This window comes from Spodoptera frugiperda, chromosome 25 (assembly GCF_023101765.2).
Source record: "Spodoptera frugiperda isolate SF20-4 chromosome 25, AGI-APGP_CSIRO_Sfru_2.0, whole genome shotgun sequence".
NCBI lineage: Eukaryota > Metazoa > Arthropoda > Insecta > Lepidoptera > Noctuidae > Spodoptera > Spodoptera frugiperda.
In genome coordinates this window covers 19928865-19949410 of record NC_064236.1, presented here as the reverse complement: position 1 = coordinate 19949410, position 20546 = coordinate 19928865, and the positions used below count along the sequence as shown (strand labels likewise).

Below are 20546 nucleotides of genomic sequence, written 5' to 3'. Positions count from 1 at the left end.
TTTTTGGTGAAAAATATTTTCGTGATCATTCATTATACATTCAGATATATGTAGATAGTACATATTTCATTCTGAGTTCTCATTGATATTTGTGCTTTAGTATCTAAATAATTGAAGTTAATACTCGTTTCATTTCGTGATTTTTCTTTATAACTTCAGACCTACATAAAAACAATAATTACCTACTTAAATGGTTGACTAGTAACTACTCCACATTTGAAACAGTCTTAGCTTAATATCTAGTTTTGTTATATCTGTATATATAGGTATATGTATGTTTGTCCTGGTACTAAACATTCGTTATCTATGTGGTGCACACATCAGGAACGCGGAATCTATTTGTCAACAAATTTGATTCGAACGGAAATTGAAACCGCGACGTTCACCGCCAGTCAAACCAACCAACACACACACATACACATCAAAGTTTTGGTACCAACAGGCACAGTAAAAGTGTGATACAATGGACCCACGTATAACCTATCAAAACAGTAACTTTTGTCTATAAGCAATCACCAAACTGTTAACCAAGTATCACCATACTGTTAACATATTAAGGTGATCACCAGAAAGTTCTCCACTAAAGTAATTTCGTAACTGTCAATACCGTTGCAACACTTTATTAGTTCGCAAATATTCAATAATTTTGTCGACAAAATATGAGAAAACTATTTTTTTAGTCAGTGCTTATACGTGACCGGAATAGAGAACGCTGTGGAGTCGTTTATTGAATTGTTCGGTCCTTCAACGTTTCGATACACGCGTCGCGTCGTACTGATTTCTGACTCTCAGCTCAAGTTACTCTATGTATGTGAACGTTTTACTTTAACATAATTTATCGTCTACGTATTTAATCTGACGTTTTGAGAATATCAAAGTGAGATATAATATGTATTAAGAACTCCTGAATAATATTGTATATATTTTTTTAACTCCTGTTCTCGACTCAATATGTTGTCTTAAACAAATATGTACCTTACACGAGTGATAAAAATTGTATTTATAAAACACTTGTATTTGATCCTTCGGAGTGAAGATATTTACATTATGTATTTAAGCAAAAATGATACCTATATCTTAGGTAAATAAAGTCTATGATATAAATAGCGTTGTATATGCATTATCCTCGGTAGCTCGTTCCCGTAGGATCCCACGTAGTACCTTTGTCAAAGTAACACATTTCCATCCCTTGGGCCGTTGAAGTAAATCCTGGGCGACAGTTCGGGTCAATGACCCGCTTATATACTAGTAAATTAGTAAGGTATGCGATTTTTAACCGACTTTAGAAAAGGAGGGTTTCAGTTTGGCATGTATGTATGTATCTATGTATGAATGATTGTGCGCGATTTTCTGGCGTTTGGTTGAGTCGATTTTGATGCGGTTTTCAGCAAAGTGTTTGATTTTTTTTAGCTCTCAGGTAGGTAAAATTGGAGGTTAGCTTTTGAAGGTATTCTATTTTTTAAAGTATTTTATTATATTTAAGACATTGTTGTTTATTGGTCGATATTGTATTATTATGTCACATGCCTTATTTAGTATCAATGACTGCATCAAGTACTCGTTTTCTGAAATGGTAACTGTGAACACAAGCAACAGTACTTTGTTTAGGTCCAGACTCTAGCAGAGGTACTCTATGCCAATCCGTCAAAGTAAAAAGTCAACAGCTCATATACTTAAAGTATATAAGTACATATATTATTATGTACAATAATATGTTATTATAATGATAAAAAAAAATCGTAAAAATTAATGTCGCGGGTAACTTTCAAATTAGTCGCTCAATTTTTGTAATAATTATCTTTTGTCACGTTCGATACTTCGGAAAAGAACTTTGTATAAAAGAAGAATAACACCGGGCGAACCCGAGGTGTCTCGCTAGTATTATTATAAATACCTCAATAAGATGTTTGTCGTTGAAATATGTTTGTAATCAGTATACATTCTATTTCCCCGGCATTCGAGCAATGTTTATCTTCTCTTTGAGGGATTTTTGTAAGCACCTGTTATATACGTATAATCGCATTACGATAGAAATAATCTTGTGTGGGAGTGTGGGACGTGTGTGGGACTGTGGACTCCGAGTGAGACACAGCTTCTGATAACAATAAGCTCATTATCTAATGAATAAAAGAAAGAAAATAATGTTTTTTATGAGATAAAGTTTTTAATTTACGCTTTGTAATTAAAAGATTTACGTTTAAATTATATTAACTAATATTATGGTTAAAATGATTTGTAGTTACTATTAATTTTCTATTTTGTAGGTACCGTGTAGATTGATATATTATAAATTACTTTTATTCTAATAATAAAATGATTTAATTATTTATTTTTATAATAAAAGCCGACTACCCACTTGGTGATAAGTGGTTACCGTAGCTTATGAAGTTTTATATTTTATAGTTCTCTTTTAACTTAACACATTTTCCAAAAATTTAGATTTCAAATAAATGTCGCTATTATTTCGTCTAACATTATTTTAAAAAGAAAAATCCGAGTGGTAAAACCGAAACCGGTAAAAAATAAAGAACTTGCATTTTACGTAACGTCTTCTTTTTTAAAAGTCGGTTCAGAAATTACTCTTGGGGATGCACTCTGTTACTCTTCTTGGGTACTTTGGGGAACATTTCTATCTAAAAAGTAAAAACAAACGTATTTTAAACAAAAACTTAACATCAAGCAATCAGGATAAAGCATATCAACATTTTTATAAGGATTACAGATTATTTAGGGTCATACTATTAACATACGGTGAATGTAAACAGAACCCTTAGTACGAGTTTGTTTTACCTTAACGGAGAACAAAACGAGACTAAGTCCGGCGCTCTGATTGGTTGGTTCATCATGCCAGCTAATCAGAGCGCCTATCGCGCTCTCGTCCAACGAAAAGCAAACTTGTACTAAGGTTGCTCTGACTATGCTTGTCCGCACAAGGAACTAAAGTTCGAGTGAATTTTTATATCACAAGTAAGCACAATGTATCTTATGGCAGTGCCCGCACAGCCGATAGAAATTATGTGATTGCTCGCAAATATGAAGCGGCGCGGTGCGAAAATAATTTCGCGCGAATTTTATTTCGCTCTGCGGACAAGCCTTTAAACTAACAAACTAGACTTTGTGTAACTAGTTTCTCTAACAATGACTTGTTCATTATGTATTTTATAATATTTAAAAATAGATATTTAATATATTAAACTTCGTGTTTTCTATTAGCAGCCAAAGACTTAAATTAAGATATTATAATATAATTATGTAGCTATATATAGATCAATTGGTCGTCAAATGGTATTTTATCAATATTCAATGTTGTATAAAACATATATATGACATACACAATATGAATACAAATTGGGTCTCAATATTTCAAAGCATTCATTAATGTTATTTATAATTGGACAAATATTTTGATGTAAATATATTAATAGTTCAAAATACTAGTTTTTAATCAAAAACTACTATGTGTACGAATTAGCATAGGCAATATTTCACTGAATTTTTTATCACAATGAAAGTTTTCAGCGAAACCGACGCAATATTAATAAAGATATTACGAGATTAAAAATATTTGCCAATTATTCCGTAAAACCCGGAAAATATTTATGTTTAACATACAACATGTTACTTTGAATTTTCATTTGTTTTAACGCGTTTTAGTCATTTTGTATAATATTTTTTCGTTTTTACTCTTCACTTATAATTTTGTAAAATTTTGGTTAAAAAAAATGTAGCAGTGAATTTTTATAGTAATAATTATATTTTGCAGGCGTAGTTGAAAGTAGATATAAATCATTTTAACGGTAATAATGATTGCGTTGTGTTGCCATATGAGTTAGGTTTGGTTCCCAATTTCTTTCTCACCAATCTCCCGAATTCTCAAATTCCTAAACCCCAAAAGACCGGCAACGTACCTCCTCAGGTGTTTCGGATGCATATAGACGGCCCCAATTGCTTACCATCAGGTGATCTGACCGCCCATTTACCACCCAGTACAAAAACCCACGTCATAAGTACTTATTACGGTCAGTAAAGTTAGAGTACTAGACGGTTAGTCCGGGTAGCTAGGTACCTCCTAGTTAGCTCAGTAATGGAGGGCATAAAGTACTGGTAATACTGACTCTGAACATCTGTCGGCTTCAATCTAATTAAGGCACTAAAACTGCTAAAGTTAATTACAAGGATAATCAAAGTATTTTATTTAATGTATAACTTCTCAAATGGTAGAAGGGGTACTATAGAAGTATAAGTTAGTACCCACTATTCCGGGTATGTTACGAGTCCTATGGAATAACAGGTGAGTCGGGCACCTAACAATGGACAGAATAAAAATAGTGGTTTTATTAAAAAAAAAAATTATGGAATTAGCCGGTAAACGAGCAGACGGATCACCACCATGATGGTAAGCAATCGCCGCCGCGCATGGACACTTAAAACACCAGAGGCGTTACAAGTGCATTGCCGGCGGAGATGAATCGGGGATTGGGAAGGGGGTAATTGGGCCTCTGGTAACCTCACTCACACAACGAAACACAACGCAAGTTGTTTCACGTCGGTTTTCTGTTAGGCCGTGGTCTCTCCAGTCGAGCCGGCACATTCGTGTCGAAGCATTGCTTCCCCCACATTTTTATATTTGGTACCTAAGTCGTTTTATTTGCACGATACGATTTACACGATAAACGAGACTGTCAAATTATGAATTTTGTAGTTGTAACTAAGAGAACAATAACTAAGAGAAGCATCGAGGTGACTTTCCCTCTAGCAGACATATTTGTAGACAGAATCCGACTTTAGTATCAACAGTAACTGTCCATTCCTACCCTCGTACTGACATTTTACTAGCGAGAGAAGTCTGAACCAACAAAAGATTTGAATTTTGAAACGATCACCTGTCGAAAAATCGCGAACCTAGAATGAAGCATTCATACAAGTCCGGTCCGAAAAGAATTTTCCTTTTAAAGCTGAAAAGTACCGAGTCTTTTTACAATGTCACAGCGAACCTAATAATGGGTGATTTTGGATTTCCTTAATGGATATGTAGGGGATTTTTAAGTGTCCATTATAGGAAAAATCGTTGAGCACATGTATTGCTTTAAAATTTAAAACTCGATGTTACTTTCTGTCGGCTCGAGGATCGCAGAACGATAATGTAACAGTAATGAGGGCTGTAACTGCGGGCTATTTAACGTCATTAAATGGTGGACCGGGAACAAACAGTTGCAAACTTCGGATATTGTTACCGTAACCAAAGCTGTTTGTGCGACACTACGAGTATGTATTAAATTCATTCATTAATGCCGGATTTTAGATTTTTATCACAAGTGATTATACCTGAGTGTATAGTTTTAGGTAATGGGTATAAAAAATGTTCCTGTAATTTAGGTGTTAATTTTAAAATACGTATAATGACGGGGTATGAAAATTAAAAAAATAATTAGTGCGTCATTTAGGTAATGAAAAAATATTAGACACTTTTTATTTTATTTTGTCATATAAAATAACAATACCAAATGTACCTAGAAGTGACGTCACACAACATTTCAGATCGATATATCATCGAAAGTATCCTATATGTTTCCGTAAGGAAATAAAAAATACGTGTATGTATTTTAAAATAATTTACAAGACGGATATTAAAATAAAAATTAGTCATCTATCCTAATGTCACTTGTCAGTCTAGTATAGGTATAGCATAGTTAAAGTTTAGATAGTTAGGTACAGTCGCATGGGAGAGCCATGCTTCGGCATGAGTAGCCCGGCTCGATCGGAGTGACACCACGACCTCACAGAGAAATGAAACAACGCCTGCGTTAAGTTAATGTTAAGATTTAGGATTTATTATTCAAAAAGGTGTTATATTGTACTAAATGTCAGTAAAACATCTTTGTACATTTGTACAATACTAATTGATTGACTCGATTCGTGGTTACGTTTAATTAGCCAAACTAAATGTGTGATGTCGCAACTGTAACCACTTAATCAAAGAGGTTTGATCGTATATTTTATCTCAATTAATGTTATTTTACTTAAATTAGTACTGTAACTAAACATAAACAAGTTTAAAAAATAAGTAGCGTATTTTTTTTATGTAAACCTAGATAGGCATTTGTCTACGTCACCTGATGGTAAATTACGATGTGGTCACAGATGGAACGTACTTCGTTAATGTTAAGAACACAAACGCCATACTCTTTATCCCCGAAGGGGTAGGCACAGGTGCACATTACGGCACGTAATGCCGCTAAACAAGTAATACTTTGCCCGACCTGGGAATCGAACCCGAGACCCCTTGTCCAACTCGACTAACGAGGCAGTCAAGAACACAAAATGAAATAATATTGGTTCACATTGAGTTCGAAATCAAAACAGAATAAATTCTCGCAACATCTACATACACAAACAAAAATACACAAATTATGAAAACAACTGAAAGTCAAAACCAACAAAATTATACAAAAGTTGCTTAAACTCGACAATTATTTCGTTGCAGTATCTAAAATCTGTATTTCCTTTACACAAGTGCTGGGTCCGGTTTCTTTGAGAACACCAGCAAAGTTCAAGTGTAACTTCCAGACCTCTTAATTAGAGCGGAGGTGGAAACTTTAAAAATATGAGAGATTTTACCCCTTTATATAATGTGGTGGCGGACGGCCAAGAATGGGAGCAAGTAAGGCTGCATTACAGGGCCCAGTAAGCAACGATTCAATAAGAAAGCTCCAGAATATATTGGAGAAAGAACAGTTAAAGATTTTTCTACAATGTCAATTTTACTCATTTTGTTAAGTATACATTTGTTACCACACCTTATCTTGCTGCGGGTATCGCAAGAGCCAACTAAGGTACTACACATCTACACTAAATATAAAGCTGAAGACTTTGTTTGTTTGTTTAAACGGGCTAATCTCCGGGTGTACTAGTCTCACTTGAATATCTTTTGTGTTGCATAGTGCATTAATCGATGAAGACTATAAGGAATAAAACATCACGCTATGGTCAATAGGAGCCCAACAGCGCATAGTGCATTAATAAATACTGTACTGTAATGTTATTTGATAAACCTGATCTTTTATACTGCTACTAGCTACTTTCGCGGTTTCACCCGCTCTGCTCGGCTCCTATTGGTCATAGCGTGATGTTTTATAGCATATAGCCTTCCTCGATAAATGGACTATTCAACACAAAAAGAATTATTCAAATCGGACCAGTAGTTCCGGAGATTAGCGCGTTCAAACAAACAAACAAACTCTTCAGCTTTATAATATTAGTATAGATTTCTAACCTATGATGAGAGACTATAGCAAACCTTTGTTTTATAGACGAGGCCGCTACAGGCAGCTTCTGCTGATGATGATCACTATACTTCGGTATTTAACACTGAATTAACTGACTTTATACGCGTGTGACTCTTCTAGTATAAGCGGCGCCGCACGCTTGCCTATACCATATAAAAAAAGAATAAAATTGCACAAATCAATGAGTACGAAACGCGAAGCCTATAATAATACAGTAAACGTTTTACGACAATGTATAACCACGTGTTAGATGCGTCACTCAACCATTCCATTTCAACGACTAACAACATTATGTCGCGTAAACAAATCGGTCTAACTATACTTTTTATTCACAGAAACACAATTATTCACTACAATCAAATATACATTGTCTAAAATGTATTGCATTTTACTACCCCTATCGAAATATCAATGGGTGTCTATCCTATCTATAGAATACCGGGATAATAGGTTGGATCAATACCTACCAAAAGTGGCCAGTAAATACCATGGCATTCTATATACTGGTACTGGATACCCAGTGCAGAATGGTGCAAGACGTCCATTCTAGTAGAGAACAAAGGCTTGGCTACTCTAGTTGTTTTGCTTTCCACTACAAAAGTTTATTTTAGCACAGAATATCCCACCCAAAACATAAATGTGAAAGGCTGCCAAGTTCGATAATATTGGAATGCTTCGCCTATAAAAGAAGTGAGATCTAAATAAGTACCAAGTTCCATACACAGACCTCAGTTAAAAATGATATAACAAGTTGGCAAGTTTTCACACACTTTGTTATAAACCTACTAAACGCAATGAGTCAAGTATATAATTTTCTATTAAAACTTGCCAAGTTATATCATTTTTAACTGAGGTCTGTGTATGGAACTTGGTACTTATTTAGATCTCACTTCTTTTATAGGCGAAGCATTCCAATATTATCGAACTTGGCAGCCTTTCACATTTATGTTTTGGGTGGGATTTCATTTATTTTTGTAAGGTTTATTTTCTTTTTTTCTTATTTTACTTTACTTTGACTAAATACAAATGTAACGAATTTTAAGTCGGTACGACCATTGGAAGATATAGATATTTTTTTTGTTTTAGTTCCTTAGGGGTATGAATTTACACCTTCATTATTTTTAAAACCGACTCACACTTGGCCATTTTCAGATTTTTTCCTTTACCTTGACCTAAAGACCTACCTCCATGCCAAATTTCAAGTCAATACGACCATTGGAAGTGGTCTAGGTTTTTGATGAGTGAGTCAGTCAGTGAGTGTATAGTAAAAATAGCGATTTTCTGACGTCAATATCTCAAGACCTACAATAGGTACATTAATGAAATTTTGTATTTTAAATAAGTAAGTAGATCTCGACAGATACTAGAAATTTCATATGCGTAGATAAAATAGATTTTGAGTTATAGGTGGGTCGAACTTGGCCCGAAATGGTTCGTGTAATATAACCCACGGCCGGTGTGTCGGTTTTTTTGCTCGAACTTGGCGGACACACTGCCGTGTGTCTAGATTATAACTATTGCTTACGATCCGACGTTTTAAATCAATGTGAGATTTAAAAACATCGTCCCCTTATATTGTTCGCGAATCGAGTTTCACAACTCGTAAAATGTTACGATTTTACTTTATTGTTCTGTAATTTTTCTCATTCCGAATTACTTGAGACGCTGTATTTTGAATAAACATTCTTTTAAAATGTGTTTAGAGTTTTAAATAAGAGATTCTTAGAAATGTAAACTTATTTTTACTTACTTTTATGTTTGAAGTAGAAAATGTTTGGAAAACATACTAAATCTTCACGGTTAAATACCTTGTAGTTTGTGTATGGTTTAGTTTTAATAAATTCTTTGACGTTGACTGACAATTTTAACTTCGTTTACATCTTTTATACCCTGTAGTAACATTATCACTGGTTATTTTATCGAATCCCAAATAAAAACGGCACAGTTCCAGAAAATTTATGAATATCGTAAAGGTTCTGAAATTTAACTTTGAACTTGTTGCATATTCGATGGCAATCACTCCATTATTTAAGGAATCTATACATCGCTTCACCTATAATCACTAGTATATTATACTTAATTAAAGATGGACAATATAAGTTCGTGGTTCCATTAACCCTATTACATTCTTTTTACTGATAAGAACTTGAACTATGAACATTTGAACCGTCAGCAGTAGGAAGTTACTGGCACAGATTTGACACTGCATTAACCTATTTGGCAGCAGTCGATATTCGCTGCATTTGTGTATATTATACGCTGAGCACGCCATATTGATATGTGGGTGACGTTAGGAAATGGATATAATAAAACAGCATGGCCCATGGCCAGTACAATGTATGTTTAAAGAGGTCAATAATTATTTAGTTGTGAATGCATGCCCAATACCCACATACAATCCTCAAATCCTCGAATCCCAAAATTATTTATCCCACAAAAGATCGACACTTTAAATTCTTCTAGTGCTGCGGATGGCCATGAACGACGCAGATCGCTTACCACCAGGTCATCCGACTGCTCGTTGGTCAAACCATGCGATAAAAAATATTAAATAAATATCATCTCAATAAATTCCTAGAAACATCAACTAATAAACTAAAGTTCTTAATGTTTGTCAACTTGTTTCTGCGTATAATTACTTTTTCCTTGGAATCTTTCTAGACTGGAGTGGACAGTTCTAACTAATTCTAGTTTAAGTTAGTTTATTACTTGGGAAGATTTTCATCGGTACAATGTACTCGTAAATAGTAGCCAACCATATCTGATGTTTGTTTTAAATTGTTATCTTAATCCTAAGCGTCTTGTAAGGCTAAGGATTAGTCATGCGTATGCATGACATCACATGATAGTGATGATTTCCACGATATGATAATTTTATCGAGACAGGAACATCAAAAGATAATCTGCGGTAGGCGTATCTGACCCTCACCTCATCACAAGTTCTCAAAAGCAATTATTTCGCGAACAAAAACAAAGAACTTTATAAAATTTCTATGTAATCTGGCTCACTGGCACCCGGGGACAGGAGATGACCTTCGTTCCCTCACATATCACTTTATTCTTACTGAACATAAGTTCGCGACGTCAGGTTTGTCAAATATTCAGTATACAATGCGGCATTTTGCCCGTTTCATTCTATTGTCTCCGAACATAGTGCGCAGTGAATGTCGATACTACGTTTCTGTCGTAAACTTACGTTGTCTTGTATTATTCCAATCGTAAGTAGTGTTTGGATCAATATGATATCTAAAAACTGATCAGGCCATTTTTTATCTTTACGTATGGCAGTGAAGTCCCGTCGTGGCTGGATTTGGATGGAAATAAGTACCCTGTCACTCGTGCACGTAGGCGGACCTTTATTGCGTATGGTGCTTGAATAAACATTTTTGGGATTGGGATACACAGAGGATCACGTTTTAGAATATCAGTACCTATCATATCTTTGAATCCCACCAGAACCTGTAGGCCTACTCCGGTTCTCGAATGCGAAGTTTCGTTTAATCTTGGGCCGTAGGTTTTATTGGTTTACTAATAATAATATAATAGAATTGTGGTACGTAATCTGCGAAGTTTCGGACGAAACTTCGTTTTTCGTTGAATTAGAGTAGACCTCCTGAAGAAACATCAAGACAGTTGTTTTTGTTTGTTTTTTTAAAAAAACGTTGCCCCACATTAGGATTTTCTCCTGTGTCGTGGGTGCGTTTACAAACATACAAGTTCACATGCACATGACACCCAGACCCGAAACAACAGTTTGTGGATCACACAAAGAGTTGCTCCGTGCGGGAATCGAACCCGCTACCCGTTGCGCGGCAGCCAGTTGCCCAGCCACCGCACCAACCGTGCAGTGAGTTAACTACAAGACCTAAGCTACAATATCACCAAGTGTGACACTACATGAAGATATCAAACAGTCACAGTGCGCATCTCCGCGTGCCCACAAACTATTACTAACGTTAATGCTTCATTAGCGCGGATGGCTGCGAGCAGGTGATATGAACAGGCTCAGCATTCAATCATTATAGTCACGGTGTTTACTGACAATATGGCCGTGTTTAAACACAGGTTTTATGTTAATTAACTAGGTGGTGAAACATGTGTACCTGGTACGTAGGTGTGTTAGTTTATTTAGTAGTGGAAAGTGGGTATTGTAGTGGGTTGTTGCGATTTGGTGTGAAAGTTGGAGTTATGTTTGATACGTTTATCTATCTTTTAAATTGAACTGTCTTGTTGATAGAGGCCAAGCAAGTGCAAGTACTAAGCAAGAGATATTTATTTTAGTCTTTGGATGAGATAGAGCTCAAGAACTAGATTAATTTAGAGGTCTGTGTATCAACAATTGTTCTATTTACTAAAGTAAAGTAAACGTTTGTGATGTTATAAAGTGTTTTTTTTTAAGGGGAGAAAATCATCCAATGGCTCCGTCCAAAGGGAGTGTCAGAAGACTCTTACTTACTAAAAACCACCCCGTTCCTACTCCTGCTTTTCGAGCTAGAGCCCCAGTAAACCCGCAGGTAGTCCGCAGCTCCGGAGTTGAAAAGTGCTGCGCGTCCAAATAGTATCTATTCAGCAGTAATCGACAAAAACCATTAAAACATTCGAACCAAATTCCAAGTTAGTAAAACATTCAGGCATCCAAGCTAATCATCATTTCAGTGAAAAAGTTTCAACATAGTAGGAAACGAATTTCATGCAAATTCTATACGCTTGCTACAGCGTGCACGATTTTATTGGCTCTTGCGTTTTATTATTCACAAGACCTATAGCACGTTAGACGATCTCAGAAAACTCCATTCTCGAGCAATTATTTCAAAGTATGCAGTTAATGATACTTACATGAAGTATAATTATTGGGGTCTAAACAAAATAGGAACAAAATATTATTTTGCGGCGTATATTTTACTTTCACTAAAAGCTACGAGTCTAATTAGTAGATATATAATAATATTACACAAATATATTGTGTCTTATGAAATAGTTAACTGCTGGATCGAGCCTTCTTCACATAATTACAATGCTTTAAAGATGCTAAACAAATCTAACTCAACATTCTCCCGGCTCAAATCAAGCAGACAATTATAATCTACAATTAATATAATTTTTACATTATTAAAAAACATAACCACTTTATTTGTAGTTCTTAAAATACAACTAAAGTCACCTATATATACATTTATATTATATTTATTATTGCGTTAAAAATTATCTCGATGGTGTTAGAAGAAGAATTATGTAAATCAGCCAAGAGGATAATGTCAGTGTTCTAAGGTTTATAGTCGTTTGTCACAACAATATACACTGACATCGATGTTTTCTGTGATTGTAATTGGACGAGTTTAATATTAATATTGCGAAGCCACACTTTTCTCCTTCACATCAATAAGTTTTGTTCTCGGAGCTCAATCATCCATTACCTCTCAATCGTCACGTGGTGTCATTGAAATGCAAGCTTTCTGCACGAGCATGTATCAGTAAACCCTTGGAGTAATTACTTCATTGATCCAGTCCAAGTACAGGTCGACTGGACTGAACGCCGTCCATGACACATGTGTGAACGTAAAATACCGAACAGAAAAGGTTCCTACAATCTTCCCGTCAACCAGAAACGGACTACCAGAGTCTCCTATTATAGGAATATGCTTCTTCTCTGGGCACGGCGGCGTGACACACAGTAGATACGGTGACCATTTGTTTACGGGAGCACCACATTTAATGACCATACCATGTCCCACCTGCAGCGCTCGGTACAGATCGGTCCCCAATTTGTCCGTTTCGCCTCCTCCGACGTAGATCGTAGACAGTCCGATGAGCGTCGTGTGGTCGACTGGTGATAACTTCCCATAAACTGGCAGGTTTATTTTGTTCACTCTTAGCAAAGCTATGTCGTTGATGCCATAGAATAATTCGTAACTGATGAAGGGCATGTCACGGAAGGCGGGATGCAGGACGATATCCAGGACCTCGGAGTACTGATTGGTGATGAAGGGAGACTCGGTGAACTTGCCAAACCACACGACGAGCGTGTTGTTGGCGTGCACGCCGCGGTTACTGAAGATATGCGCAGACGTCAGCACCCAGGTGTCGGTTATGAGGGAACCTGACGCCACCCTATAAAGTTCTTTAAATGGAGTGATACCTGCTATCAGAATCACGTATGGGTACTCTCCATCCATTACATCGGATCCTTTCTGGACCCTCAACGTTTGATTTTGAACCTTTTCATTTTTAACCCAAGTTCTTTGTATGTAATATGATAGACCTGCCACTGTATTTGTAATGAAAAATAACATTATGAAAAAACGAAGCATGTTCCGAAAATTTAAGCGAAATGATAAACGTCAAAGTCGTAGAAATATAAATAAATTGGAAGTTGTAAAATTGTAAATACAACCGCACAAATCTATTGTACCAATCATAATTTTGGTAAATCAAAGTGTGATATTATTGTTACTACTTTTACCCCCGGTATTGCTTATGATTTTTATATAAATGCCTTATTATTTTTTCTGCTAATGAATTATATAAAATTTCATCGTTTTGATTTTACAAAACCAATCTATGATAAAATGATAATCAACTCTCACGTAAAAATGTACTATTGCAGAAACAAATGACGGTGTCACAAAAAATGCAAATAATAAAAGAGACAGAGACAGACAGACAGACAGCTCTGTTTGTAAAATATATATAAGTTCGACAAGAATGACTCCAATTGACAATCCGAGGGTTTCGATATCTTTTTATAGAGGTACCGAACCTATAAAACAATGAGACCGTACGTTCGGTTTCCATTTTACATATTCTTTATGGCATCAAGAAGGACGACTATTAAAATTCTATTTTTTATTTGCCTCAAATCATAGTAGTAGTGATAAATTCAACATCATTGCGAACCAGGCCTATGGAACTGTTTGGTAGACGGAGAGGAGATCGCAGTTAAAAGGTTCTTGTTTGTTCGATACCGAAAACCTGAGTTATAATCGTTACCGCTAATTACCGCCCCTATAGGGGTAGGTACGTCTGACTGGCCAGCAACTTAGACCAGCTTGGTGAGACTTTGCTTCTCTTGAGACGAATGACCCCCACAGTTAAAAGGTTCAGGTTCATCAGAAAACACTGCTGTCTATTCTCAATAAGGTCTTACAAACCCGTAGGAAGGTTAGGTGCAGTGACAATGGCACAGGGTGTAACAAATAGCTTTTTTTTTGAGGGGGGAAAATCATCCTATGACTTCTTCCACCTTGGGCGAGGCGAGAGGGAGTGTCAGACTCTTACTGACTAAAAACCACCCCGTTCCTTCTCCTGATTTTTGAGCCGGAGCCACGGTAAGCCCGCTAGGTAGTCCGCAGCTCCGGATGAAACAAATAGGTTAAGGGCGAATAGAACTGTGTTACACAATAAATGTACGAGTATCCTAACAAATTAATTATTAGGTAGACCAAATATTTAGATATCATGATCTGGGATCAAAACTCGCAATCTGAACTAGCAATTCGAAGATTTTGATATGGGTAGTAACTACAGCAGTTTGGGGTACAGATTTATAGCTGTTCCGTGTTCCTACGACATTGTGGTAATAAAATAAGTTATGGAATGTTGAAGTAGATAATTAAATGTCATCTTAATATCTATGGCATTTTGTTTCTTTGTAAAAAGGATGGAAACAACAAGAATATAATAAAACTATATTTCGATTCTTAATTTATATGTATGACTATTAAATTAACATAAGTTGCGACCCTTACTCAATACAGTCTAGTAAACCGGGTAATGTATATATTTACAAAACATTTTTTTGTAATTAAACAGATATGTTTACATCATCTAACAGTATTGTAATTTTATTATCTGTTGCGTTGAGAGTACCTCATAACAGTCCAGTGAGTCCTTTTTTATCCGACATGACATGTTTTATCCAATCCCTATACGGACTTATTGGGGTTATTCCGTTAGACAGCAGTGCTGACTTAGATATTTTAAAATTAGTTGTCATGACTCCTATAATCTTGCCATCATATATGAATGGCCCTCCGTAGTCACCATGCAGTGGTTGGTGAGTTTTCTCCGTGCACTTCGGAGCCACACATAACACATATTTTGACCACATTGTCAGTGCTGATCCACATTTGATGATGATGCCTTCGGCGAACTGCAGCGGTGGGTACTCATTGATGCGATGGTACTTGGTCGCACCACCGATGTACGTGACGGGCAGGCCGGACATCTTGGAGTAGTGCACGGAAGACAGCTTGCCATAACTCGACTTGCTCACCTTGACCACACGTAATAAACTTATGTCGTTGTCTCCGAAGAAGAACGAGGGATGTGAATTGAACTGGCTGTGGTTGTATTTCGGATGGTTGTGGATTTTTACTACTTTTGAAAACATGCTGGTGTCCAAAGGCGATGTGGTAAAGTTATCGTACCATACGTAGTACTTTTTTTCTAATGGTTCGGTGAAACAGTGTGCTGAGGAGAGAACCCAGTTCTTGCGTAGTAGAGAGCCGGTGCAGTGTCGGGTCACTGTCAGATTGTCCATAGTAATTATCGTCACTACGAACGGGTACTGTCCAGGGGGCACATCATGCTGGTGCAAGTTCTCGAACGTGTTCAGCTTTGTGTCCACTACCGGAGACGATAAATTCTGTACTATGTTCGTAAATACATATAATGCTGGTAGAAAATGAGGCATGACAATTGTCTATGAAGGATCACTTGTGATTGTTGTACAGCGGCAACTTTATATTATCCAATTATTAATTTCCTCTGTTTTTATGACATCCTAGTTTTATGGCTATATTTTGTACACGAGTTTCATATTATGTTAAATGTAATAAAAATTTACGATCCAATTATATTGCTTGGGTACTAGAAAACTGAAGCACAAAGTATAGGTGCGTATATTATAAGATACTCTTAAAAAACTGTACTCAGTTAGGTACGTCGGTAGGTGTGTATATTTTTTTTGAATTTGCTAATAATTTCGCTTCATACGTATCTAACGTAATTTTCACTGAATTGAAGGTGATTTTAGATAAATTTGCTTCCTAACAAAATTTTACACTTCTTTAAATTTTTTGCCGACATGGTAAAATGTCTGGATTTGTAGCAAGAACAAAATTATAATTATTGCTTTAACAGCTTAATACTAAATATTGAAGCGGCCATGATCCTTTATTATCAAATTTTCAGTTAGCTACAGCTTGGAATTCAGCCTGCTGCTTGGCAAATAACACGGGTAACGCATAATGTACGCAAAGTGCTCAAAGCCAAATATATTCACTGCACCTAATGTCGGGACCGAACAAAGGCATCATAAATTCCAATATTTCCCTGACATAAAGTATGTAAGTAAGTATCTGCATTCCGTGAGCTCTGCCCTGCTCCCAGTGTGCCAAATGAGTCGTGAAGGTCGATAGAGGAAGTAAAATAAATGATAAAATTTTGCAGATTCCTGTGATAAACGGCTCCGTAGAATTTGACGTTATGATTTACGTTAAAAAAATATGACTCCTCTCGCTCGTGTTTTTCTCTTGGAAGCTTTAAAGTATAATACTTTGATTTCGTTTCTTTTATTACATTTTTGAGAAAAGACGTTCGATATTAACATTATCTGTTTGGGAATAATTACCTAATGTATTCATGTTCAATGTTATCAGTGGTTTGGTGCAGTGCAGTGTGGCTCTTGAAATATCAAGTCAATGCAACGTCACGCCTTTTGTCCCTGAAAGGGTAGGCAGAGGTGCACATTACGGCACGCAATGCAGCTATTCGCTGTACACCCACTTTTCACCATTTGTGTTAATGTGTGAAAGATTAAGTGTTGGAGAAATACTTAGTTCTAAATCTTTTTACTGCTTTTTCCATGGTGGTATTACAGTTTATAGTCTCTTGGCCCAAAAGTAGGTGCTTATATAATTGAGCCATAAACTCTAAACTTCAGTTTCAGCTCCAAACTCAAACGGATCTTGAGCTCCAGCGAACGATTTTAATACAAAATTAATACTGTTCACCATAAATAATATAAACCTTCTGACGTTGGATATCTCAGGGTAGAAGTAACACCTGTAGGGCAGATGGCTCTTGGGGCAGAACATTTGAATTTAGTTAAAACATTGAGTTGACATCTGCTGCTTCAAGGTTAACAGTTATCTAATTAGATTTAGGATTGGAGTTAATTAAAGTTAAGACGTCCAGAAATAGAATAAAGACGTCAGCCACATACAATGATAAAATGATTTATTCATACACATATTTTATACTGCTGATTTTAAAATGTCTCATAGTATTAGTATCGTTGAAGTATGTTCTCGTACGTACACTATTTTATTTTTTCTATTACCTTTCTAGGGTATGTGCTATTACTTAGAATTCTTTCGTTACACTTCTATTACAGAATCTTTGACCCAGGCATTCAACCAGAAAGTTCAGATTCAACACCGGAGGTCTAAAATAAAAATTTCATCGTTTAGTGCAAATTAGAGGATTTACGAGGGGATTTATTAAGGCCAACCGTGACCTAGTGGCCGTGGCCATGTCGTACAAATTAACTACCTTCCTACATTTAAACGGTAAAACATTTATTCGCTTAAAGCAAATAGATGTTTATGCCTTTCCCAGCAGATCCTTCAGGGAGTTTGGGATTTGCGTCGGATCTCCCATCCGATGTCCATTCTTTGTAAACGGTTCAACAGTAACTGTTTTTATGTGCTCTGGTTTGTACTTCTATGTTTTATTTCCTTCCCGATTTATAGAAAGCTACCCGAATTTATTGGTATTTTTTACATTTTTCTTAAGTATTTTTTTTGAATTTCAAATGTTTGAAGAAATTAGTTCAGTTGAAAGCCTAACACATCCACAGCAACGTAGCATAGCACATCTCTAGTAGAAAAACACCCTAAAGCCGGTAAAAAATATTAAGTCTCGTTTCTACCACATCCATTATTCATTATTTTGTTCTCAACTTTATCGATGTTAGAAAACAAAATATTAATTCCATCTCACTATTTGCTTAGGCCGAAAAAAACAGGGATCCATTAAAATGATTAAAATTACATCGCGCAACCACAGAGGTCCAAGTTTGAGTAGGGTCTAAGTCAATTTACGAATTAATTTTACGTTATAACTCGTGGATGTTATTTTAATTGGTTACTGGTTATCATGGTTATAAAACCTTTTTGATCGTTTTATGTGTTTTCGTTTTATACCATAATTAACTTGTAATTAATCAGAGGCCAATATTGTTTCAATTGGGGATTTTTTAAACGGCAGAGACTTTGGTTACTCGTTTTCATATTTTTAAGCTTGACTTTTGAGTTTCAAGGAAAATGCAACTCCTCTGGTGTTGCGGGTGTCCATGGGCGATCGAAACGATCAGCGCCGCCCATGGACACCCGTCCATGGGCGGCGCTGATCGTTTACCATCAGGTGACTCGTTTGCTCGTTTGCCTCCTATTATATAAAAAAATGCTTCATGGATTTTCCTTAACTTAAAGTATACAGTACATACATATGTATTAACGTATGTGTTCACTACTACACATGTTAACTAGGAGCAACTACCTGTAGATCACATAGATATTGGTTCCGTGAGGGAAATCAAGGCACACGCTGTTTGTATTTACAGTTTAATCGTTTAGTTTCTAGTTTTGAGTGTGTAGAGCCTCGTTCTATGTACTCTCTGAGTCTGAAACACTCTATAAGGTTAAAATTAATATAATATTTCCTTGGGAGTTGTATTGTTGTTTTCAAAATACCTATAGATAATGTTTCTATCTGCGAACCACTGAGAGTATGACAGTTGGGGTACCATGTACAAAATGTGAAGATATTTGGTATTATCTGATGACTTTGCTTGTGTGATTTGGGGGCAAAAATTGTCTACACCACTCTCTAGCTTCTTCACTAGACACGATAACGCTACCATAAGATCACTCCGCTACGCACATTTTAGTTTTAGTATCAGTAAAACATATTTTTTATCTGATATTCAGTCGCATAATTACTTCATGATTCTAATCCATAAATAAATTACACATGCACTAAAACAAATGTCACATAACATTAAGTAAGATTTTCTTCACAAAACTTTAAAATAATCTTTTACTTATCTTGCTTCTAAAGTGGCTAGCGATGATTTTTCAACGCAAACTAAGTCAGTCAAGTAGATCATTGGTACCTAACAAGATGTATCACGAGCCACTGAACGCTATGTGCCTGAAAAATCCTGAAAATTGGAAAAGCACGCACCAGTGGCTCCGATGTGAGGCTGGAATAAAGCCATGCGACTTACCTGAAACAAACATAAATAATATCATGTAAAGACGTTATTATATAGAAGTACGTTGAGAAAAATATTTTGTAGGTTATATAGATTTTTTTTCAAGAAACAGCATCATATTGAATTTTATCACGCTACACCGGCTTTTCACTTAAATAACACTTATGAATTAGCATTTAAAAATACACATTTCATCACATAAAATAGAAATAAAGTAAATCTATAACTAAAAATATATTGAAAAACATTTCTCCTTCAAAAAGTATTGCTAAATATTTTCAGTAACATTTGACAGACACTTTTAATAAGCAAGCTAACTGGTTTATCGGAACGCGATTGGTTCGCTGCAAACTATTTTTAATAAAAATAGTTAAAATACAGTAAAAACGTTGCAAAATGGCGTAGATAGTTCTCGGAAAGAATTCGCAAAAAATATGTTATTACATTTTGGTTTTTGGGGAATCGGGGATTGGGAAGATTGGTAAGGGGGGTATTGGGCTTCTGGTAACCTCACTCACACAACGAAACACAACGTAAGCGTTGTTTCACGTCTGTTTTCGATGAGGCCGTGGTATCACTCCGGTCGAGCCGGCCCATTCGCGCCGTAGCATGGCTCTCCCACATGATATTAAATTGTTCGAACCACGGACATTATCACTTAGGGATAAGCAGAATTACCCAAAGACAGCAGGATCAATCCTAAACTCCGTCAAATGCTAATCCTCAAATTCTCAGTAACGTTACAGAATCTGTCTGCGAATATTAAAGAGGTCATAAAAGTTTCTCAAAGGCTTCTATAACTCCGAGAAAAGAAGAGAATTCTTAGGCAAATGCACCTATTCTTTTCAAAGGAGATATTGCAGTTCCGATTGGCCTAGCTCGAACAATAGATTATCTAGATGCTCACTCAATCTTGTTCGTTTGTATTTGTGCGGTGTTCTCGGCTAAAGACAATGAAAAACGTGAAGATTTTAAAAGTA

The 20546-nt window shown here is 36.0% G+C and overlaps 2 protein-coding genes across 3 annotated transcripts in view; both read right to left on the bottom strand.

Moving 5' to 3' along the window:
• Positions 1 to 20546, bottom strand: part of LOC118268421 (dipeptidase 1) — a 161924-nt gene that overhangs the window by 98563 nt on the left and 42815 nt on the right. The window contains exon 1 of one of the 2 annotated variants that reach the window (XM_035582928.2): positions 7298 to 7394. The exons of the other annotated variant lie outside the window; for it this stretch is intronic. The gene's annotated coding sequence lies outside the window, so the exon portion shown is untranslated. Of the gene's footprint in view, positions 1 to 7297; positions 7395 to 20546 lie in introns of those variants that run through there. 2 annotated transcript variants of the gene reach the window in all.
• LOC118268503 (uncharacterized) lies at positions 12626 to 13673 on the bottom strand. The gene has a single exon (XM_035583031.2). The coding sequence runs from the start codon at positions 13592 to 13594 to the stop codon at positions 12755 to 12757; it is 840 nt and encodes a 279-aa protein (XP_035438924.1). The 5' UTR covers positions 13595 to 13673; the 3' UTR covers positions 12626 to 12754.